We start from the raw sequence: 20,165 nt of genomic DNA on the forward strand, positions 1-20,165 counted from the left end.
GGGGTTGGAGCTGGATGAACACTGTGCTCCTGTGCAACCCAGGCCTTTCTGTGATCTCTGTGTCTGCAGAAAATAGTTCCAAAAGTTACTGTACAAATGAGTGCAAGAATAATGAACCTTTAATGCCATGCTCGTGTTTTCCTGCAGGCAAATGTCAGCAATCTAAAGACTTTCCTTTCAGCTGTGAGACTGGCTCACCAAGGGACCGACGTCGCTGCTCTCCCACTCTCAGCTTTGGTACCAGCAAAGACCTCAGAAGTTGAGAAGCCTAAAACCAAACTGATCATCACTTCCAGAAGGGACTATCCGCTCACCAAGGGCTTCCCCTATTCCCTCGAACACCTCCAAGCCTCATACTGCAAACTGGCCCGGGTCGACACGCGTGTGCTGTGTCTGAAGAAGCTGCGAAAGTTAGACCTGAGTCACAACCACATAAAGCAGCTGCCAGCCACCATCGGCGAGCTGGTCTTCCTTCAGGAGCTGAACCTGCACGACAATCACCTGGAGTCGTTCAGCAGCGCTCTGTGCAGCTCCACCCTCCAGAAATCTCTCCAGTGCTTGGACCTCAGCCAGAACAAAATCAAAGCGCTCCCGATTCAGTTCTGCCAGCTGCGAGAACTTGTGAATTTAAAGCTGGATGACAATGAGTTGATCAGGTTGCCCTTCAAGATTGGCCAGCTGGATCATCTGCGCTTTCTGTCAGCGGCTCGAAACAAACTGCCCTTCCTGCCCAGTGATTTTAGGAAACTCTGTCTTGAGAACTTGGATCTCTTTGGAAATCCTTTTGAACAGCCCAATCCCCTTCTTCCCAACATACAATTGAAAATACCATTGACTTTATTAGAATGTGCTGCAAGAGCTACTGTAAATTACAGGTAAGGGTAGCACGATGGGCACACATTTCACCTCTGGCTCAAACCCGCTCAGCTTCCCTGGTTTGTTTTTTTTTCCATTAGTGGGAACTGCTCTTCACGATGCTCAAGTTGCTTTGAATTCTGCTCGTAAATTAATGCCATTATTATTCAGGATACCACAGCTTCCAGCAGTAAATTGGGAGCTTGGAAGCATTTAGAGAATGCTGTAGATTGAAATGAGTTGTATCCACAGGATGAGGGCACCATAACAGAATGTTCTTGTCCAGCCATAGGAAAAGGTTCAGTTCTGTAATCCTGAACTGCTTCCAGCTCTTTGTATGCAGGAGCTTGTCCTCCTGTGTTACAGCAGCTTTTAAGGCTCGGGTCGTGTTTTCTGTTGGGCTCTGGCTTAGCAATTGCTTTCAAACATGCTTGCCCCTCATCCTGTGCTCAGATTAAACTGTGCTAAAACCACGTGGGAAAACCCAGCCCGTAGCTGTCCTTTCCCATGTGAGAACAGCACTGGCAGGACGTCACCCTGTGCCACACAGCATGGAGGTCAGGCTGCTTTGTGTGGCACCGTGCAGAAGCTGAGCAGTGTTAGAAAGAGGCATTCCAGTAAGTCATTGCCCTGCTGGCCAGGCTGCTGGGTTTGTTGTTGTCTGTCCTCCTCTCCCCTGCCTTCACAGCACTTACAGCTCTCACTGTGTGCCCCTCCTGTGCTACCATCTGTTGCCATCCCCATTCTGCTCTTCTGGGTGGAAAGGCGGCGAGACAGTGGAGGAGTCACGGGTACAGACAGGTGGTGAGATAAAGACCTGAGGTTCTCCTAACCTGCTTGGTGTGCCCGTTCCTGCCTTGGGGTGGGGAGAGCCCAGCAATGCTGGCCTGATTGCTCAGCAGTCCGTGCTCCAGGTGTTTGCAGGCACACGGGGCGCACCCTGCGGATGAGGTGAGCAGCCGAGCGTTCAGGTTCAAACCTTGCCCATTTCTGACCTTACATAAATCACAGTGGGCTTGCAGTGTTTGCTTTCTGCTGCAGGAGGCTCGGGAAGGTGGGGGTAGTGGAATCAGCACCTGCTCAGACCTGTGGGAGCACAGCTGGCAGCGTGCTGTGACTGGTACAGCAGCACTGAGGGAGGGAGCGCCGTGGGGCACTGTGTGCAGGGCTTTCTTACGTGGAAGTCCATCACATGGACTTGCTAAGTGTGATTATCTTCACACCCAACCCTCTCCCCCCCCCCAAAAAAAGTAGCAGGTAGGCGACAGGCATTCTGTGTGACATTCACTGGGTGTGAGAATTAACAGAGGAAGAAACAGGAGTGACAATAAGCTGTGAAAGCCTTGAGAGAGGAAGAAAACAAGACACAAAAGCAAACACTTGGAAATCAATCTTCGTAGTGGCATTCTGGGCAAGCACCAGAGCTGTGATTGTGTTTGCCCTGACCGGAAAAAAAGGATGTCCTGAAATTGAGCTGATGACAAAAACCACAGGAGCCTGAGCTATGTGAATGATGGCATGCTGAAAGAATGGGACACGTAGGTGTAGTGATGTGAGTCAGACCTACTCTGCCAGTCCTGCGTGACAGCTGGTGGCTTCCACACACCTGGAAGTCAACGCAGCACACAGGAGTTCTTGTTTTGCGCCCCAAAAGCAGTGCCACTCTGCTGCGAGGTCAAACTGAAGTGATTCTGTTGTGTTGGTGACAACAACACCTTGACAAGAGAGCCTTAACTTCTCATGAGCAGCACAGCGGGCTCACTGCTGCCTCTGTGCACCCTGCAGGTTTGGGTGCTGCTTCCTCGTGTCAGAATGACAGCAGCTTTTTGGGTACCTGGCTGAGCTGGGTGACCTGCCTGGCTAACGAGAGGGCAGGGCAAGCATTTACTGTGAGTGCGTTTTTGCTCCATCTTCTCACATCCATTTCTCTCTTCGTTCCCTGTCACTATGATTCAGGCTGCTGCGATTTGTGGGAATCCCTGCTGCTTGGTGCAGTGTTTTCCGGAGGTCAAATCCTTGGCACTTGGGGGTCAGAAACGCAGCTGTGTGATATCTGTGGCTCTCTCAGAAAGCGGCCACAACTCAGCTTTGTGCTGGGGACGGTCTCGCTTCGGCACTGACAGCGTGCAGCACGGCTGTGTTTGAGTGACACTGATTGATTTCACCTCCTGCTCTTGTCCAACAGAATCCCGTACGGTTGTCAGCTGCTGCCTTCCCACCTTTGCAAAGATCTGGAAGTGGCCAAGACCTGCCAGTGCGGCAGCGCCTGCCTGAGCAGCTTCATTCAGCTGACGGTGACCATGAACCTGCACCACGTGGCTCACACCGTGGTCCTGGTGGACAACATGGGCGGCACGGAGGCGCCCATCATCTGCTACTTCTGTTCTCTGGGCTGCTATTCCCAGTTCCTGGACAGGTACCTGCAGAGCAGCGCCGACCACTGACAGCCCTGTTCTCGCAGGAGCTGCAGGAGGTTCTCTGTCGCAGCCTTGCGTGGAGGGGACGCGGTGCCCAGCTGCTTCTGGAGCCTCTGCCAGGAGCCAGAAATGCTGGTTGAATGAGAATGTACTCCAGTTGTGTTCTCCTTATTGCCTGTGCTTCAAGAAGGGGCCTTTTGTTGTCGTTTTTTTACTGAACTATTTGTATCTCTTTGTAATAGAAACACCTTTTCTAAACACACCAGCTGTGCTTTGTTTCCTTGGGCGTTGTGCAGATTGAATCCCACGCCGGGGGTTCCTGGTGTGTAATGATGATGTCGGAGAGACCCGGGAGTTCTTCACTCTGATGTGTAAAGGTTTCTTCACTCTGCTGTTTTAAACGTTCCTGTACCGTTCTGTGTCATTAAATGCTGAATCTGCTCTCTGCGTGCGGTGTATCGTCCCATCGGCACGGCCGGGAGCGACCTCTGTTAGGATCCACCTCAGTGCCGCAGATCCGGAGCGGCTCCACAGACGGCGTCCCTTCATGTCCCCGGGCACCACGGCCGTACCCCGCTCCCCGCACGCACAAACACGCACACACACACAGACACACGGGCGCACACACGCACGCAGCTCCGCCCCGCCGGAAGCCCCTCTCAAAATGGCGTCGCCGGTGGCCAATGAGGACGCGGCGGCGCTGGACGCGGGCGCCCTATGGCGGGCGGCGACGTGTGAGCGTGGGGCGGCGGCGGCGCGCACACGCGCGGAGCGGGGAGCGGGAGCGGCGGCGCCGGCGGCAGCGCGGCCGCCGGCGGCGGGAGGATGAGGCTGCGGATCTACAAGCGGAAGGTGCTGCTGCTGGCGCTGGCGCTGGCGGCCTGCGCGCTGGTGCTGTGGGGAGGCGGGGGGACGGGCGGGCGGCGGAGGCGGCCGCAGCAGCCGCAGCAGCGGGGCGGCACCGGAGAGCCGCCGCGGGTCAGCGAAGCGCCGCGCCGCCCCGCCGGCGCCGGCAACGCCTCGGCCTCGGCCTCCGCCGCCGCCCCGACCGCCGGCGCGGAGAACGGCACGCTGAGCTACCGCTCGCTCGTCTACCGCCTCAACTTCGACCAACCGCTGCGCAACGCGGGGCGCTTCCCGGCCCGGCCCGGCGGCCCCGACGTGGTGCTGGTGGTGCAGGTGCACGACCGCGCCGAGCACCTGCGGCTGCTGCTCGAGTCCCTGCGGCGCGCGGCGGGCGTGGAGAACGTGCTGCTGGTGCTGAGCCACGACCTGTGGGCCGACGAGCTGAACCGGCTGGCGGCCGGCGTGGACTTCTGCCCGGTGCTGCAGGTCTTCTTCCCCTTCAGCGTGCAGCTGTACCCCCGCGAGTTCCCCGGCCACGACCCCCGCGACTGCCCCCGCGACGTGGGCAGGGCGGCGGCGCTGCGCCTGGGCTGCCTCAACGCCGAGTTCCCCGACTCGTTCGGCCACTACCGCGAGGCGCGCTTCTCGCAGACCAAGCACCACTGGTGGTGGAAGCTGCACTTCGTGTGGGAGCGCGTGCGGGCGCTGCGGGAGCACGCCGGGCCCTTCGTCTTCCTGGAGGAGGACCACTACCTGGCGCCCGACTTCTACCACGTCCTCAAGCGGCTGTGGGCGCTGCGGCAGCGCGACTGCCCCGAGTGCCAGCTGGTCTCGCTGGGCTCCTACGCACTGGGCCGCGGGGGCTTCGCCGGCCGCGCCGACAAGGCAGAGGTGAAGACGTGGAAGTCCACGGAGCACAACATGGGCATGGCCTTCGGCAGAGACACCTACAGGCAGCTCATCGAGTGCACGGACGCCTTCTGCACGTACGATGACTACAACTGGGACTGGACGCTGCAGCACTTGACTGTCTCGTGTCTTCCAAAGTTCTGGAAGGTGCTGGTACCCGAAATCCCGCGCGTGTTTCACACGGGAGACTGCGGCATGCACCACAAGAAGTCCTGCAGGCCGTCCTCCCAGAGTGCCAAAATCGACTCTCTGTTGAGCAGCAACCGGCAGTACCTGTTCCCCAAGACGATGAGCGTCAGCAAAAGGTACTCCATGGCCCCCCTGTCCCCTCACGTCAAGAACGGAGGCTGGGGGGACATCCGGGACCACGAACTCTGTAAGAGTTATCGCCGCCTCCAGTGAGGACCTCGCTCGCAGCCTTCTCCTTTTTGAACTGCCCCATCCCGTCTTTTACAGACACACACGTGTATAAAGAGAAAAACAAACGAAAAAAACAAGCATTTATGAGTTGGTTTCTGCTTTAATATGAATAAACATTCATGTCAAAGGTGTCCCAAAACGTTCATCTCCGGTGTGCGGAGCTCGGCAGCGCTGTGTGCGGCCGGGCTGTGGAGCAGTGTGGATGGTTGTGCTCCGTGCTGCGCTCACCTGGAGGACGAATAAAAGGAGGAAGAGGAGGAGAGAGCTCTGCACCAAGCACGTCTTTGCAGTGCTCGCTGTGTACGCTTTGGGTTCCTTTTCTGCACCGTGTCCTGGGGCAGCGCGTTGCCTCCCTGCCATCCGCGGCGCCGTGCTGTGCCGGGTGGTTGGCTGCGTGTTGGTGAATATATGAAGGAAAAAAAGAAAAAAATCATTGTTTTTACTACGATGTAGATAAATATATACAATTTTTTTAGTTCTGCCAAAATAAAATTCAGTTGTTTTGTAATGCTGGAGGAGTTCTTCATTATCCTATAAAGGTGATGGCCTCTTGTGTTGCTGCGGAGCCGGGACGTGGGACGGCATCCATCAGCCTGCACTGAACTTCACTGTGGTTTGAATGAATGGCACTAATGGAGCTAGAGTAGAGGAGCAGCTGTGTGCTGCTCCCCAGCTTGCATTGGAGCTGTCAGCAGCGTGAAGTGGGAGCAGTGCTGGGTGATGGAAGGGGCTGAACAGAGGTGAAAGCAGCAGAGCCCTTCGTTAACAGCCAGCACTCGTCAGTGTGGGTTAAGGTGATGGCACAGCACCTCTGGCAGCAGAGAGGTTTGTAGAACACAGGTGTGTTAGCAAAGGAAGCTGCTACTGAAGGTGGCACAGGTAGATTTTACGTTGAGGGATGCTGGGGGGAATATGAAAAACCAATTTTGTTTCTTAATCAGATGGAATAGGGCTGGTGTTGTTAGGAGACCAGTGGTAACAGTGCACGGGGACACGGGCAGCACTGCCCTTCTTCCCCACCTTGACACCACTTTGGGTTGTGAGCGTGTCACTGAAATGTTCTTTCCAGAGCGAGCCAGGTTTTGTGAAATAGTCCAAATAATACAAAATGTTTACTCTGAATGTGCCATGATAAACTGCATTTTTGTTACGGGTAATTTGAGTGCCAAGATTTTGTATGAGCTTTGGTATTTGCTACATTTCATCGTTCCACAGTCAGGGCTGATGCTGAGAACAGCAGTGCAGGCTGTGTCAGCTCCCCCCATCCCTCCCCCAGGGCTGCACCACCGTGGGCTCACCTTCCCTGCACAGCCCCCACCCCGGGGCCCTCTGTCCCCAGGGACTTCTGCACTGCAGCTCACAGAGCAGCACGGGGCCAATTCCAGAGCTGCTGTGAAACACGTCCCATTTAACTGTGTTCTGAAGAGTTACGGTCTTGTGCAACTCAAAAACCAGAAGCAGAAGCAGTCAGAATGGGAATTGAAAGTTTACTGTAGATTTGTTCTCCTGGTTATTGCACTTCAGAGAGGAGGAGCCCGCAGCGTGCTCCAGCTCCCATGGAGCTGCTTCTCAACAGTGCATCTCCTCTGGATGAAGGGAATCAGTTCCAGAAGTCGCCTGCACTGAGCAGACGGCCACGAGACAGGATGGTTTTATTGCACGGTTGTGTTTGTTCAGCTGACAGACGGGGCTGTGCTTGGATGCTGCATCACTGAAAACATGGACTAGGGCAGAATATGTGGTATAAATGCTAATTATTTCTAGGAGACTAATTAGAACTTCTCCGTGTAATTAGGAATTTCATTTGATTGCTAGAACTCGGCGGCTGCCTAATCCTGCAGTTATCACAAAATGAAGGGTTTGAGCAAATGATGAACACTGCTCATTTCTAGGTGGACTAAATACAGCAGCTCCTGAGGGAGCCATTAGAAGAAGGATATACAACTACTCCATGTAATTTGGCAACAGATTAAGAAAGTTACATAAACAATAAAGAGGCACTGTCTTCTAGGAGCGCAGAGCTTCAGCTGCATCGTTCCCATCAGTGAAATTAGTTCAACCCATACGTATGAATAAAGGAAACTTAGACATGTTAACTTCACAAAATATTAATGGCTTAAGCGTTCTTCGTTGACAGATTAAGAGTTTCAGAAGGAACCCGGTTCTGCTTTCAGCCCTGCAGCCATAAACCACAGTCAAACACGAGGAGGAAATGCTGGCGCGGCGCCGCTAGTCCAGTTCATACAGCACGGAGTTCTGGAAGGCAATGCTGCAGTGTGTGCTGTGGTCCCTAATGCTCTGCACGCTCCCATCCTCACCCACCTCCTGCAGGAGTGGGGATGCAGCTGGGCTCCCCGCCCCCCCTGCCCGCCCCCCCTCCAACCCCAGGCCTGCAAATGCCTCATCTAAAGCTCGCTCTTTTCCCCCAGGTTTGCCAGGAAGCGCCGCACCGGTGTCAGAAGGTTCCTGCTGCAAACAATGCTGTGAACTTCCATCCACTTCTCCTATTGTTTCAGCTGTTACTAAAGATGCGGCAGCTCGCTGGTTTTGTGCAGGCCGTTGCTCAGCCGTGCCAGTGGCCACACGCTCTGACTCTGGCTCTGTTTGGAGGTGGTCCCCGTTGTTCCTCGCAGCGACGACTCCTCCTGAGCTGCTCACTGCTTGTTTGGTTTCATCGCATTCAGAACTGGCTGCTTCCTGCGCCTGAGGAGAAAATACATTCCTTGTTTTATATCTGAAGCTGACCAGGCAGCCCGAGCTGCTGTGAAGCAGGCAGGGATGCTCGTTTCTCCCCCCAGGAAGCAGTCAGTGTGGAGCAGAGGTTTTCCTGATCCCGTGCAGTGGGAATGAGGGGCCGGGAGGCTGCTCGCTTCCTCAGGGTTTCCTCTGCAGTAGGAAACGCTACTGGGCGGCTTCCACACAGTCATGGCTTATAATGCAATTAACAGAGTGGAAAAAGGCAAAGCCACCGTGCCCAGAGGTGACAACATCAGCCAAAGGAGCCGAACTCTCATTGCGAGGAGCAGCTTTTAACCTAACAGTGAGGGAAACGACCGTCTTGCTGTTTGAGAACATAGGGACTGGCAAGCAGGCTGCCTTTCTCCATCGGCCTCAGCGAGTTCATCGAGGAATTGCTCTGTGTGCCTCAGGAGAGCTGTGCCACCTGCTGCTGCCCAATCCTCACAGGTAGCACGGCCTCCCACCAGCAGGCAAGGAGAGCTGGGCATGGGGCTGCACTGCCTGCATCACAGCTTCCCTGACCTCAGAGCCGTGGCTCGCACTGCTAAGAACCAAAAGAAATACTTTTAAAGTGTCTGAGACCCAATTCTTCGCAAAGAAAATTCTCCAGGTTTTCACTGTCCTTGTGATAAGGCAGAGCATGAAATACTGGCAGCAACAGAACTCTCTCTGCCCATCCTAAGGATCCTTCATGTGTCAGCCACCAGCAGCAGCTTCCTGCCCTCCCTCCTGCCCCCAGTCCCTGGTGTAAGCCCAGCTCTGCTTACCAGGCTCCACCCAACTGTTGTAAATAGGAAGGACGTGGAGCATTCACTTATTTAGTTCAATGTTAAGAATGTTCTGGTTTTGTTCAGAAGACATCTGCCCTCATTTGTTTGCAGCGTGTTGTCATCACCTGGATGCACATGGGACTGCTCTGAAGAAGGCACACTAGGTAACTAGTTGGCCACTTTTCTATCAGCAAGAGACAGTGCATGGATGCCCACTGTGTATTCCTGCAACGTGAAAGAACATCTCCAATGACAGCATCACGGCTCTCCACTTTCCCAGCGAAATATAATGAAGTTCCAATCCTTTGGTGATATTAAATGGCACAAATGTGAACCTCTCCCTACAAACTGACACCAATGCTTACAAATGCACCATATGCTGTGGCTTTTTGTGCTACATCAAGACAGAGCTGTTGCACTCAAGCTGATGCTCTCTGACTGAAGTACAGAAATCAGTTGGCAGCATGTACTGCTGCCAGAGCTCCTTACCTTCAGCCTGATCTGAGTTCTGTCCTCAGACACATCGAGCACCTCAATCGACGTCTGAGCTTCCAGGTCCGACTGCATGCACGAGGAGGGGCACAGAACAGTGCGTAGGAATCCATCAACGTTTTCTTCACTGACAAATAACCTCTCCTAAAGAAAAGAAAGAGCAGTTTATGTTCATTCTGTCCCATACTTCAGAGGTACTGGAGCAAGAAACCCACATGGAACAACGCCAGGAGCCCGAGTCACAAACCAGCAGTCTTGTGGATACAGATTCTGCGTGGGACACTCACAAGGGATGCAGTGAAGCCAACACAGAGGAGCACTTAGCTCATGTTGATTCCAAGTGCAGAGGAAAGCAACATGCTTTCTCTCTTTGGATCCACGATTCATATACAGGTCTGAGGAACCATTCACAGTGATGCGGTTCTGCTGTCCTCACCTGTCCTACCATCAGGCGGTCTTGAGCATGCAGGGATTTGTTTCAGCCTCTTGCTTTGGGAAAATGCAAACACCTGAGGCATCCAGACCCTCAGAAGCCACAGCCATAAACACGCATGTCGGTATTCCTTTCACATCCACCTGAGAAGGCTCCTCAGGTGTCCCCTTAGGCACGAGCCAAGAGCGACTGGAAGAAGCAGAGAGGTGCCCAAGGCTCACGCAGGCTGGGGCAGGTCCTGAGGCTGTGTCAGCTGCGGTTCAGCAGCAGCACCAAACACGTTGCCACAGGTTTTAAGATTTCAATCGCTTACAGTTAATGAACAGCCCTAAAACACATCCTGGAGGAGCAGTTTCCTAAGTGTGGTGGACCCGGTGCTCCTATTCTTCCAAAGGCATCTGCTTAAGGCTGTGGGTAGACAGACCTCACTCAGCACAGCAAAACCAGTTCTACCCAGAGGGCTGCCTGGGGGAATGACGTTTCCATTCAGCAGTGAACACTTGAGTTGGAAACAGGAGGAATAAGTTGCAAGGCTTCTGCCGTCGCTCATATCCAAAACATCTCATTCTGTCACACCCTCTTGTCAGCCCAACGAAAGTTACATCCAGTTAGCAGCACCTGAGCAACAAAGAGGTAATTCATTTTTGCCCCTATGGATGCAGCCTTACGCACACTCGGATGCTGCACTGTTTCTAAGGTACAACACTTGACTGTTATCTTAACAGAAACAAAATCTGTATGGGAAAAATAAAATAGCTCCCTATTATTTTCACTATTCAGTGCAGGAACCGTCACAAGTGGAAACTTCCACAAAGCTTCCCCACAACAGGCTCAGCATCTAGCTGAGGACAAGCAGCCACTGCTCGTGCTGCTGCTTGCACCGTTCTGTCTCAGTGCTGCAGCTCTCGTACCAGCTTTGTGCTCTACTCCCACAGCCCTGCACTTACACTGCAAGGAAGTAGTTGAAGTCTGAAAGCCAGCAGCCGGGCAGAAATCAAAGCAGCAGGTGCTGTTGGCACAAGCAGTGCCATTTGTTACCAATACAATGACTGTCATTAGCGTGTTCAGACAACCAGCAACTGTAATTCAAACTCTGCGTTCGCAGCGAGCATATGCCGAGCCATTTCTACTCCTGCAGATGTTATCAAGGCACGGACTTCGGCAAGAAGTCATTCAGCAATGTATTTAAAAACCTGTTTGCTCTGGCCCGTAAATGCAGCAGCAAATGATGAGCCTGCACGGATGATTCCAGTGACCCTATAAGGAAATTACTGCATCTTAAATTGTTTTCTGCTATTTATGATACTGCTGTAGCAGCTCAGAACTGCATTTGCTCTTCCTGGTGGCTCTCAGCCCTGCCCTCACACAGCTGCACTCTGAGCCCTCTGCTCTGCACTTCGTACTCCAGGCCCTGACACAGGCTGCGAGGGTTTGAAAAGAGGGGCAGACCTCAGGCTTACAGCATCCGTGCATCTCCTGCAGGGAGAGGCTGATCCCTGGAGCACAGACCCCTCTGTCTGTAGGGCCTCAATGCATGGGGCTTCGAGGCTCACGGTGCTGGGGAGCGGAGGTGCTGAACTGGAGGCTCAGAGGGAAAACTTCTGTAAGGTTTTAATGACTGCAAAGATCCAACAGCTCGAAAAGCGCTTCCATGGGCTTCATCAGCAGGTGAATGTTTCCTGACACAACCACTCTGTGTAAGAACATTATTCCCATAATGAACCTATCAATTCAAAGTTCATCAGGCATTTGCTTTATAGCAAAAGCAAACTATCATTTGAATGTAGTTTGGAAAGAGAATCATAGAATCATAGAATTACAAGGTTGGAAACGACCTATAAGATCATCGAGTCCAACCATCTCCTCATCACCACTGCCACCACCAGCACTAAACCATATCACGCAGCACGTCATCCAGACACCTCTTGAACACTGCCAGGGACTCCACCACCTCCCTGGGCAGCCATTCCACTGCCTGACCACTCTCTGAGAGAAGAAGTTCTTCCTTATGTCTAACCTAAACCTCCTCTGATACAACTTGCAGCCACTGCCCCAAGTCCTGCTCATTGCTGGGGAGAAGAGGCCAAACCCCTCTTCACCACAACCTCCCTTCAGGAAGTTGTAGAGTGCAGTGAGGTCTCCCCTGAGCTCCTCTTCTCCACACTGAACATTCCCAGCTCCCTCAGCTGCTCCTCATCAGCCCTGTGCTCCAGACCCCTCACCAGTTTCGTTGCCCTTCTCTGCACACGCTCCAGGACCTCAACATCTTTCCTGTAGTGAGGAGCCCAAAACTGAACACAGTACTCGAGGTGCGGCCTCACCAGTGCTGAGTACAGGGGGATGATCACCTCCCTGCTCCTGCTGGCCACACTATTTCTAATGCAGGCCAGGATGCCGTTGGCCCTCTTGGCCACCTGGGCACACTGTCGGCTCATGTTCAGCCGAGCATCAACCAACACCCCCAGGTCCTTCTCTTCTTCACATTCATCAAGCCACTCACCCCCAAGCCTGTAACGCTGCATGGGGTTGTTGTGCCCAAAGTGCAGAACTTGACACTTGGCCTTGTTGAACCTCATCCCATTCACCTCAGCCCAGCGGTTCAGCCTGTCTAAATCCCTCTGAAGGGCCGCCCTACCCTCAGGCAGATCCACACCACCTCCCAGCTTGGTGTCAGCTGCAAACTTGCTGAGGGTGCACTCAATGCCCTCATCTAGGTCATCAATAAAGATATTAAACAAGATGGGCCCCAGTACCAACCCCTGGGGGACACCACTTGAAACAGATCTCCAGCTGGACTTCATTCGCCACGACCCTCTGGGCACGGCCTTGTAGCCAGTTCCTTACCCAAAGAAGGGTAGACCTGTTCAGACCACGGGCAGCCAGTTTCCCCAGAAGAAGCCTGTGAGGGACCGTGTCAAAGGCTTTGCTGAAGTCTAGGAAGACTACATCAACAGCCCTTCCCTCATCTATCAGACTGGTCACCCAGTCGTAGAAAGAGATGAGGTTGGTCAAGCACGACCTGCCTTTCATGAACCCGTGCTGGCTGGGCCTGATCCCCTGGACACTGCATACATGCCGTGCAATCTCATCCAAGATGATTTGCTCCATAACCTTCCCTGGCACTGAGGTCAGGCTGACAGGCCTATAGTTCCCCAGATCCTAACCAAAGAGGTTACTTTGGAAGAAAAAAAAAACCAGTGACTTGGTTCTGTTGTCCTTTTCCAACCTTCTCTGGTCTCCCAAAAACCTCATGAAGGGTCCTGAAGCGCTGAGCCCAAAATTAAGTGAATCAAACCCAAACTTTCATAAAGTTTAAATGCAAAAGGCTCATTTTCTAGCACCATTTTCTAAGACAATGCCATCACCAAGGGATATTGACTCTTTTTAGCAGTTTGATGACTGAAAATGGTAACACTGATTGAATGTTAAAAGAAAACATCTAACAGCTCTGAACAGCTTGGAACCGAAGGCAAAACATGGGTGCATAAAGGCAGCAGGGCTGCATCCAAGCTCACAGCTGTGATCCAGCACTGCTGGCTGGATGTGCTGGCACCCTGCAGGAACACACTGCAGCAGTCCATCCATTCCCCAGCTCAAAGCTCTTCCTGATAATCAGAGCCTTCAAATGCAAAGGTTTCTTGCACTCCAACAACTCTGCAGGCTGCACACTCGGTTGCCCCTCAAACCAAGACCGTTCCTCCACCAGAGTCCTAAGTCTGAGATCTCTGATCACGAGGAAAGCTGAGCAGGGGAGCAGGCCCAGCCACAGTGCCTGGACACAGTCCAGAGGTTGGACACGTGGCAGTGACCAGAGGTTACAGTGCTGCAGCGTTATCTAAGGGCTCCTAGCAAAGGAAAAAACAGCAAGAGCTTTGATAGGGTCTCACTGGGCTCTGGTGGCCAGGCCGAGCAGAAACACCACACTGTGTTCAGTAACACAGCCATCAAACACTTCCCCATGAAGATATAAGCATTCCCACAGAAGTGAAGCAAAGCTTCGTGTCACTGCACAATTCTCTTTCAGATACCTGTGTTAAGTAATGCTCACAACACATCTTTCCTAAGCAAAGAAGAGACTGTATATCACACAGTAGTGAAAAAGCAAGTTTCTTTGGTTGCACTGATGGTAGGTAAGGGAAATGAACATGAAATGAACGTGAACGTGGCACGTGAAATGCTGATGGGCTGCAACAGCGAGCCTGAGAGGAGCTGCTGAGTATCCTGGCTTGTATTTCTGTTCAGAATCAAACAGGAGAGCAAACATGACACAACAGCACTCTACAAAGCCATGGTTTCAGTAATTTCCCAACTCCAGCTCTGCTGTGAACTGGGACATTCCAGGACATGCTGTTCTCAGAAACCTTGCCTGGCAGGCTCACAAATGTTACTGATGGGTATTTAGCTCTCAGCTATTCTTTTTCATAACATATTTCACAGGTTCTGTTGTCTTAAAAAGAAAGGGGGGAGGGTTCTCTGGTGTAGGGGGTTTCCTCAGCGTGAGCTCTTAGGATTCAGACACACTCTCCTGGAAAAACAGGACTGGGAGAGAAGGGCAGAGGGATCGACACGTCGAGATCTGCAGCAGAGCATAGCAGCTTGTGACAAACAGTAACATCTGAGCCCCCGAAACATAAATCCAAGTCCAATGTTATGAAATTTCTGTTTTTCATAGGATTTCTGCTCACCGTGGTTTGGCCAAGGAAGGAGACTGCTCTGAAAGGAAAAAAAAGCAATGGCTGCAACTGCTGATCAGAGAGGTACGGCTCAGGGTTGGCAGAGAGCTTCACTGCGCAGCAAAGTGGGAACATCAGTGACATTAAGAGCTATCAAATGAAGGAGTCCTTGCAGCAACACATCTGAGGTCTGGGGGGCGGAGGACTGTTGTGCTGCAGAGGTTTGCTGAAAATAAGCACTTGCTTTAGCTGGGGTGGAAATCCAGACTGCTCAGCATCTATGGAAACCGAGCTCTAAATATACCATCTTTCAGCACGGCGATTCAAGAGGCTCTGCCTTTACAAAAGGAAACCCAGTCCTTGAAGTTCTGTTTCAAGAGCACTGTTCTAAGCGGAGCACGACTCATTCTTCTTCCATTATCTGCATCAGTCCAATTTCTGAGGAGAAAAGAGGCCATTGTGGGAACAGAAGTTCAGAAGCACGCGAGGCAGAGCTGTGCAATTACGGGCGCAGCTATCGGCATGCTGATCTGGGCAGAGGCACACAGGAGATAAAATGCAGCCACGTGCTGCGCTACATCGCAGCCTGGGGATGGGGCTCTGAAGACACACATTCTGCTCGTGCAGAGAGCAATTATCCCAATGCATTTTGCTGGCTGTTTGGTGAGTTAATGGGAGGCAATTACACGGGCAGCATCACGGGGGACTGGAACAGCCAGCAGCGAGCTAGGCACGTTTCTGCATCACTCACCCAGCAAGGAACCTGCTCCAGGCCTTCGTCTCCCATAAGTGGATTCCTAGAAGATATCAGGATGGGCATTTCCTGTCCATGAAGAGCACTGGCTCTTTGTTTGCTATCCCCTGTGGGAGAAGGGGCTACAAGCAGGCAGACCAGAGGTAAAGGATAACATTCTGCTCACCCAGGCCACCAAAAGCCACCTAATGCCATTCAGTGGGGCACTGCTGCTGAGCTTATCCCTAAAGTGCTCTCCTCTGCGATCGATGCAGCTGCTGGCAGATCCCAGTGCACAGCTCTGATTTACAGGGATAGATCCACAGGAGAAAAATAACAGAGATTACAGCAGACAAATCGAGGAAACCAACATTAGTAGAGGAGAAGCTACCGCAGACTAATCGTTAATGGACAGAAGACAGCATATAATAGTAGCTCTAATTAAATATTAATTTTTCTCACTTCTCTCTGAGTGAATGCAGCTATCTGTGCTGGCACAGGCACTTCTGGGAAATAGCACAGTTCAGAAGAAAAGCAAACAGAACAAATGACTTCAGATTATTCCAACTGCTTCAATTTGCTGTCCTGGATCCAAAAGGGCTGCACCACAGAAGAAATCTGTCTTTTTCACTCTGCTACATAAATGAATGGCTGGGAGGCCTGTGACTAATTCCAGAGCTCCTCCTCCTACTACTCCAGCCAAAACACTTTGCAATGTATAATAAACTCAGAACATTTAAAGATATGGGGGTTTTGTCAAAAAAAAAAAAGAGTTGATCAAAATTCCATTCTTGAGTAGCATTTGAACACTTTTCCCTAGAAAGATGTTCCCCCATCATAATAACAAATACATCAAATATCCTACCTGCAAGGCTGAGATCAAAGCATGCAAACACATCCGTCAGCCAAAGCACCAGACACTGCAGCAGAATTTCCTGCTCCCAAAATGAATTTTCAGCAAGAACCCTGCAAAGAGTCACAGAAAGCTGTGCTTTGCTCCCTTACAACGTAGGATTTTGCTATAACCATTTAAAATGATAAATGCTAATGAATGAGCATCAATCACAGTGACGTCTGCAAACCACTGCATCCTCACCCCACCATTTCTGCTAACGTCCCTGGAGAACTGCAGCAGGCTATCAGATGCTCCAGGAGTAAGATTGCTAGATGTATGTTTAGGCCTGTCTGCTATCAACCAACAAGTGAGCAGGCTGACATGCATCATGGCACACGATGCAGGGGATGGATATATGCAGACTAGGTGACAAAGCAGTCAGAACGCTTCTAGTTGCCATTCATCCCTTCCCTATGCACAAAGAACATAGGCAGCAGTTGGCACAAGAGCCTCCTGCATGCAACCTGACACTGCATCAGCAGTGTTTGCTTCTACAGACCAGCAGCAGTGTCAAACACTTTGTGCTCCCAACTGTACAGACTTGCAGGCTCCTGCTCTGCTACAAGTCAAGGAAATACACTGTAAGCAGTTCAGTGCGGGTGGTTCTCAATAAATCCATCCTCTCTGATACCCAGCTGATCAGCTCCTCCTTCAGAGAAGCTCACAGGAAAGGTGTTAGCCTGCTAGATGGGAAATAAACAGGAAGCTTCAGCTGCACAGATACTAATGGGATAAATGTATCTCCCTCAGAATCACGCAGTATGCTCCAACTGTAGGGGCTGAGCAATTAAGGCTCCAAGCCATCATCCCTTTGGATATACTTCACCAGTTTTGCAGACTCGCACTCCCATAGTTTGTGATCCAAAGTGCAAAGTGTTTGATTTTCTAAAACACAGATAAGCTCAAAGTCACAGGGCCGAAAAGTTCAGTAAGATTTACACAGCCTTAACCCCTGCTCACATAAGTTACATGAGGCACCGAGCGTACAGAAGGGTGGATTTGATGGAGAACTTCTCCACCAAACTTGTGTGAGTGCTGCTTCACAGAGCACCTTCTGGAGAGAGTGCTGGCCCTCAGCGAGGTGTCATCCAGATGCAGCAGACATGCTGTATTTCTCCATCACACAGAGCATCTACTGCCTAATGGCCCTCAGAAGAAAAAAACATCTCCACAAGAACCATACTCAGATGTAATGAAGGGATGGGGAAGCACACCAGCACAGGGGGAGACTGCTCACAGCTACTGTGGCTACAGTACTGCGTTTTGCAGCTGTAGAGGGAATGCTGAACTGAAAGGCTCCCCTCACAACTGCATTTCAAGGAGCTGCACACGTGTGTGCCTCTGGTGGGTGACCAACATCTCCTTTCTTCACATACACAGGCTGAGTGAGCCAGGAGGTTGTTACAGAACAGCTGAGGTTGGAAGGGACCTCTGGAGATCATCTTACTCAACATCCTCATTCCACAGGCTCCCCCAGAGCACAGCACTGTGCTTTCCTATTGGTTTGCAATGTTGCTGTGAGAAGCAGCTGGTGAACTTGGCAATCTTGGCAAACACACGTGGGAAAGGTTAAGGATGAAGGCCATGCCATTTTCACTCATATCAGCATTTCTTTCAGGAAAAGACTCAGCTCTGGAGGCAGAAGTCATTCCAGCCCCAAGGACGAAGCTATCAGCTCCACAACACGACCTTCGTTCCACTCACATGATACCAGCACTAATTATGTCATTTGTCACACTGACATCTGCTACCAGCCCTGCAAGTGATAACCTAAGAGATATCACACACACAGTGCTGCGACGTGGGGAGAGCACAGCAACCCCTGGAAGCTGTTACCTGCAGAGCGGAGGCGTCGAGGCCGAAGCAGTACTTCTCCCAAAGCCCGGTGCTCTCCGCGGCCTTGGCAAGCAGGATGACAGCGTTGTGGGCGCCCACGCTGACGCTGGTCTCGGGGGCAGCCAGCCTATTGGCGGCAGGGAACTGCAGGATGAGGGCATAGGCAACGGCACCGCTGGAGAAGCGGACGCTGTAGCGGTTGGCGGCCACCTCCCCGCTGAGGCTCTGGGGCTGGATGCCGGGCACCGGCAGGAGCAGGGTGAGGGAGGCCTCATCCTGGCGGCACCGGAAGGGAGGGCACGCAGCAGCGGCGGGACCGGAGTCACCCCCGCTCCGGGGATGAGCCATGTGGCCGGGGCCGCCCTCGGCCGGGCACGGAGGGGGGGCCCCGTCGGGAGGAGCTGGCTCGGAGCCGGCGCTCGGAGCGGGGAAAGTGGCTCCAGGCTCGGGGCCGGCGCTCGGGAAAGCGGCCTCGGAGCGGGGCGGCGGGGAGGATGCGGTCGCCGGCTCGTCAGGGAGCTCCGGGCCGGGCCGGGCCTCCTCCCGGGGCTCCTCCCACCGCTCCCCGCCGGCTTCCCCGAGCGGCGCCCCCGGGCCGGGCGGCGGTACGACGGGCAGCGTGACCAGCAGCCGCCGCTCGGCCTTGTCGAAAACGGCGCGGCCTGCGCTCTCGTCCACGCGGTACGGGAGGCGGAGGCGGAGGCGGTAGGCGGGCCGCCGCGAGTCGAGGCGCAGCTCCTGCGGGCGGACCTCCAGCTCGGCCTGAGCGGCGGAGCGGAGCAGCGGCAGCTCCACCGTCACCACCAGCTCCCGGGGCACCGGGCCGGGCGCCGAGTCGTGGCAGTAGTCCTGTAAGTCCACGTAGGAGCGGTGGCGGACGCTCCAGCGCGGGGTGGTGGGGCCGGGCGGCGGGCCGGGCGGCGGGCCGGGGGCCGGCGGGGGAGCGGCGGAAGGAAGGCCGGGCGGGGGGAGCGGCGGCGGCGCCAGGGCGGTGTCAGAGGGCGGCTGCGGGGCGCCGCCAGGCAGCGGGGAGCGGATGACGGGCGCCTGCGGGACGCCCTTGTAGCGGGCGCCGCGGAGCACGGATGCGTTGGCGCGGTCGAGCTGCACGGAGAAGCGGCTCTCCACGGCCTCCATGGCCGCGTCGCTGAGCAGCCGGCGGAAGCGGGCGCTGCGGGCGGCCAAGCGGAGCGCGGCGGGGTGGAAGACGACATCGTAAACGAGGCAGCGGCGGCCGGCCCGGCCCAGCTCCTCGCGGCCCGGCGCCAGGCTGTGGGGCAGCGCCCAACGTTGGCCGCCCGGCTCGGCGCGGGCCTGCGGCGGGGCGACGTGCGGGTTGCTGCAGATGTTGAGGTAGCAGCGGCGGGAGCCGGCCTGGCTGGTGCGCAGCACGTAGCCCGGCGTCGGGTGGATGAAGCGCACCTCCACGCCGCGCTCCCGCTCCAGGGCCGTCACCTCCTCCTCGTACAGCCGCCGCTGCTCCGGGTCGGCCAGCTCCGCCGCGTACTCGGCGAACAGCGCCCGGAACCGCTCGTCGCGGAAGGCCCGCTGCAGCCGCTCCGCTTCCTCGGAGCTCAGCTCCAGCTCCTCCAGCCGCCCCGGGCCCGCCATGGCCGCGCCGGTTGCTGTGGAGACGCATAAACAAGATGGCGGCTCCGTTCTGGCCTAGCGCGTTGTTATGGCGACGCTAAACAAGATGGCGACACCCTTGTTTTGTTGCTATGACTACGCTAAACAAGATGGCGGTGGCGCTGTCAGTCCGTTGCTATGGCGACGCCGAGCAAGATGGCGCCCCAGTGAGGTCCGCAGGGCCACTACAACTGCTGCAGGCTATACCACGTATGGAAATCAGTACCGCCACGTCCTGATGCTCCCGCGTGGATTTCAAACGACCTCACCCCTGTTCTCTTTCGCCTCTCCCTGGCTGAGTACCACTATCCACTGCCAGCACTAATCAGCCCCTGGCAAATCTGCCTTATGCCTTTCCTGCCCCAAGACAAATCCCATCCTGCGCTGCCCTTCCTGTGGGTAGCAGAGAACTAGCTCTCAGTTCTGCTCAGCATAGGGAAAAACTGTTCTCCCTCTTCTTCACTTCCTTTCTAAAATATACCTATTTCCTATATGTGCCCTTGCTTCTTCCAGGTGCC

The 20,165-nt window shown here is 53.9% G+C and overlaps 3 protein-coding genes across 3 annotated transcripts in view; 2 read left to right on the plus strand and 1 right to left on the minus strand.

Moving 5' to 3' along the window:
- LRR1 (leucine rich repeat protein 1) overlaps positions 1-3,713 on the plus strand; it is a 4,892-nt gene extending 1,179 nt beyond the window's left edge. The window contains exons 3-4 of the mRNA XM_042864003.1: positions 148-875; positions 3,041-3,713. Coding sequence (XP_042719937.1) covers positions 148-875; positions 3,041-3,299 — 987 coding nt within the window. The 3' untranslated portion in view covers positions 3,300-3,713. The remainder of the gene's footprint in view (positions 1-147; positions 876-3,040) is intronic.
- A 384-nt stretch (positions 3,714-4,097) lies between these two features.
- On the plus strand, positions 4,098-5,586 carry MGAT2 (alpha-1,6-mannosyl-glycoprotein 2-beta-N-acetylglucosaminyltransferase). Its single transcript, XM_042867163.1, has one exon. The coding sequence runs from the start codon at positions 4,098-4,100 to the stop codon at positions 5,427-5,429; it is 1,332 nt and encodes a 443-aa protein (XP_042723097.1). The 3' UTR covers positions 5,430-5,586.
- A 1,953-nt stretch (positions 5,587-7,539) lies between these two features.
- DNAAF2 (dynein axonemal assembly factor 2) lies at positions 7,540-19,629 on the minus strand. The gene is made up of 3 exons (XM_042867136.1): positions 18,019-19,629; positions 9,446-9,592; positions 7,540-8,150 (listed from the first exon to the last, which is right to left on the minus strand). The coding sequence occupies exons 1-3, from the start codon at positions 19,627-19,629 to the stop codon at positions 7,677-7,679; spliced, it is 2,232 nt and encodes a 743-aa protein (XP_042723070.1). The 3' UTR covers positions 7,540-7,676.
- Between the last annotated feature and the right edge of the window lie 536 nt (positions 19,630-20,165).

Source organism: Lagopus leucura, unplaced genomic scaffold, assembly GCF_019238085.1.
Source record: "Lagopus leucura isolate 7727_CA_CO unplaced genomic scaffold, USGS_WTPT01 Super-Scaffold_1, whole genome shotgun sequence".
NCBI lineage: Eukaryota > Metazoa > Chordata > Aves > Galliformes > Phasianidae > Lagopus > Lagopus leucura.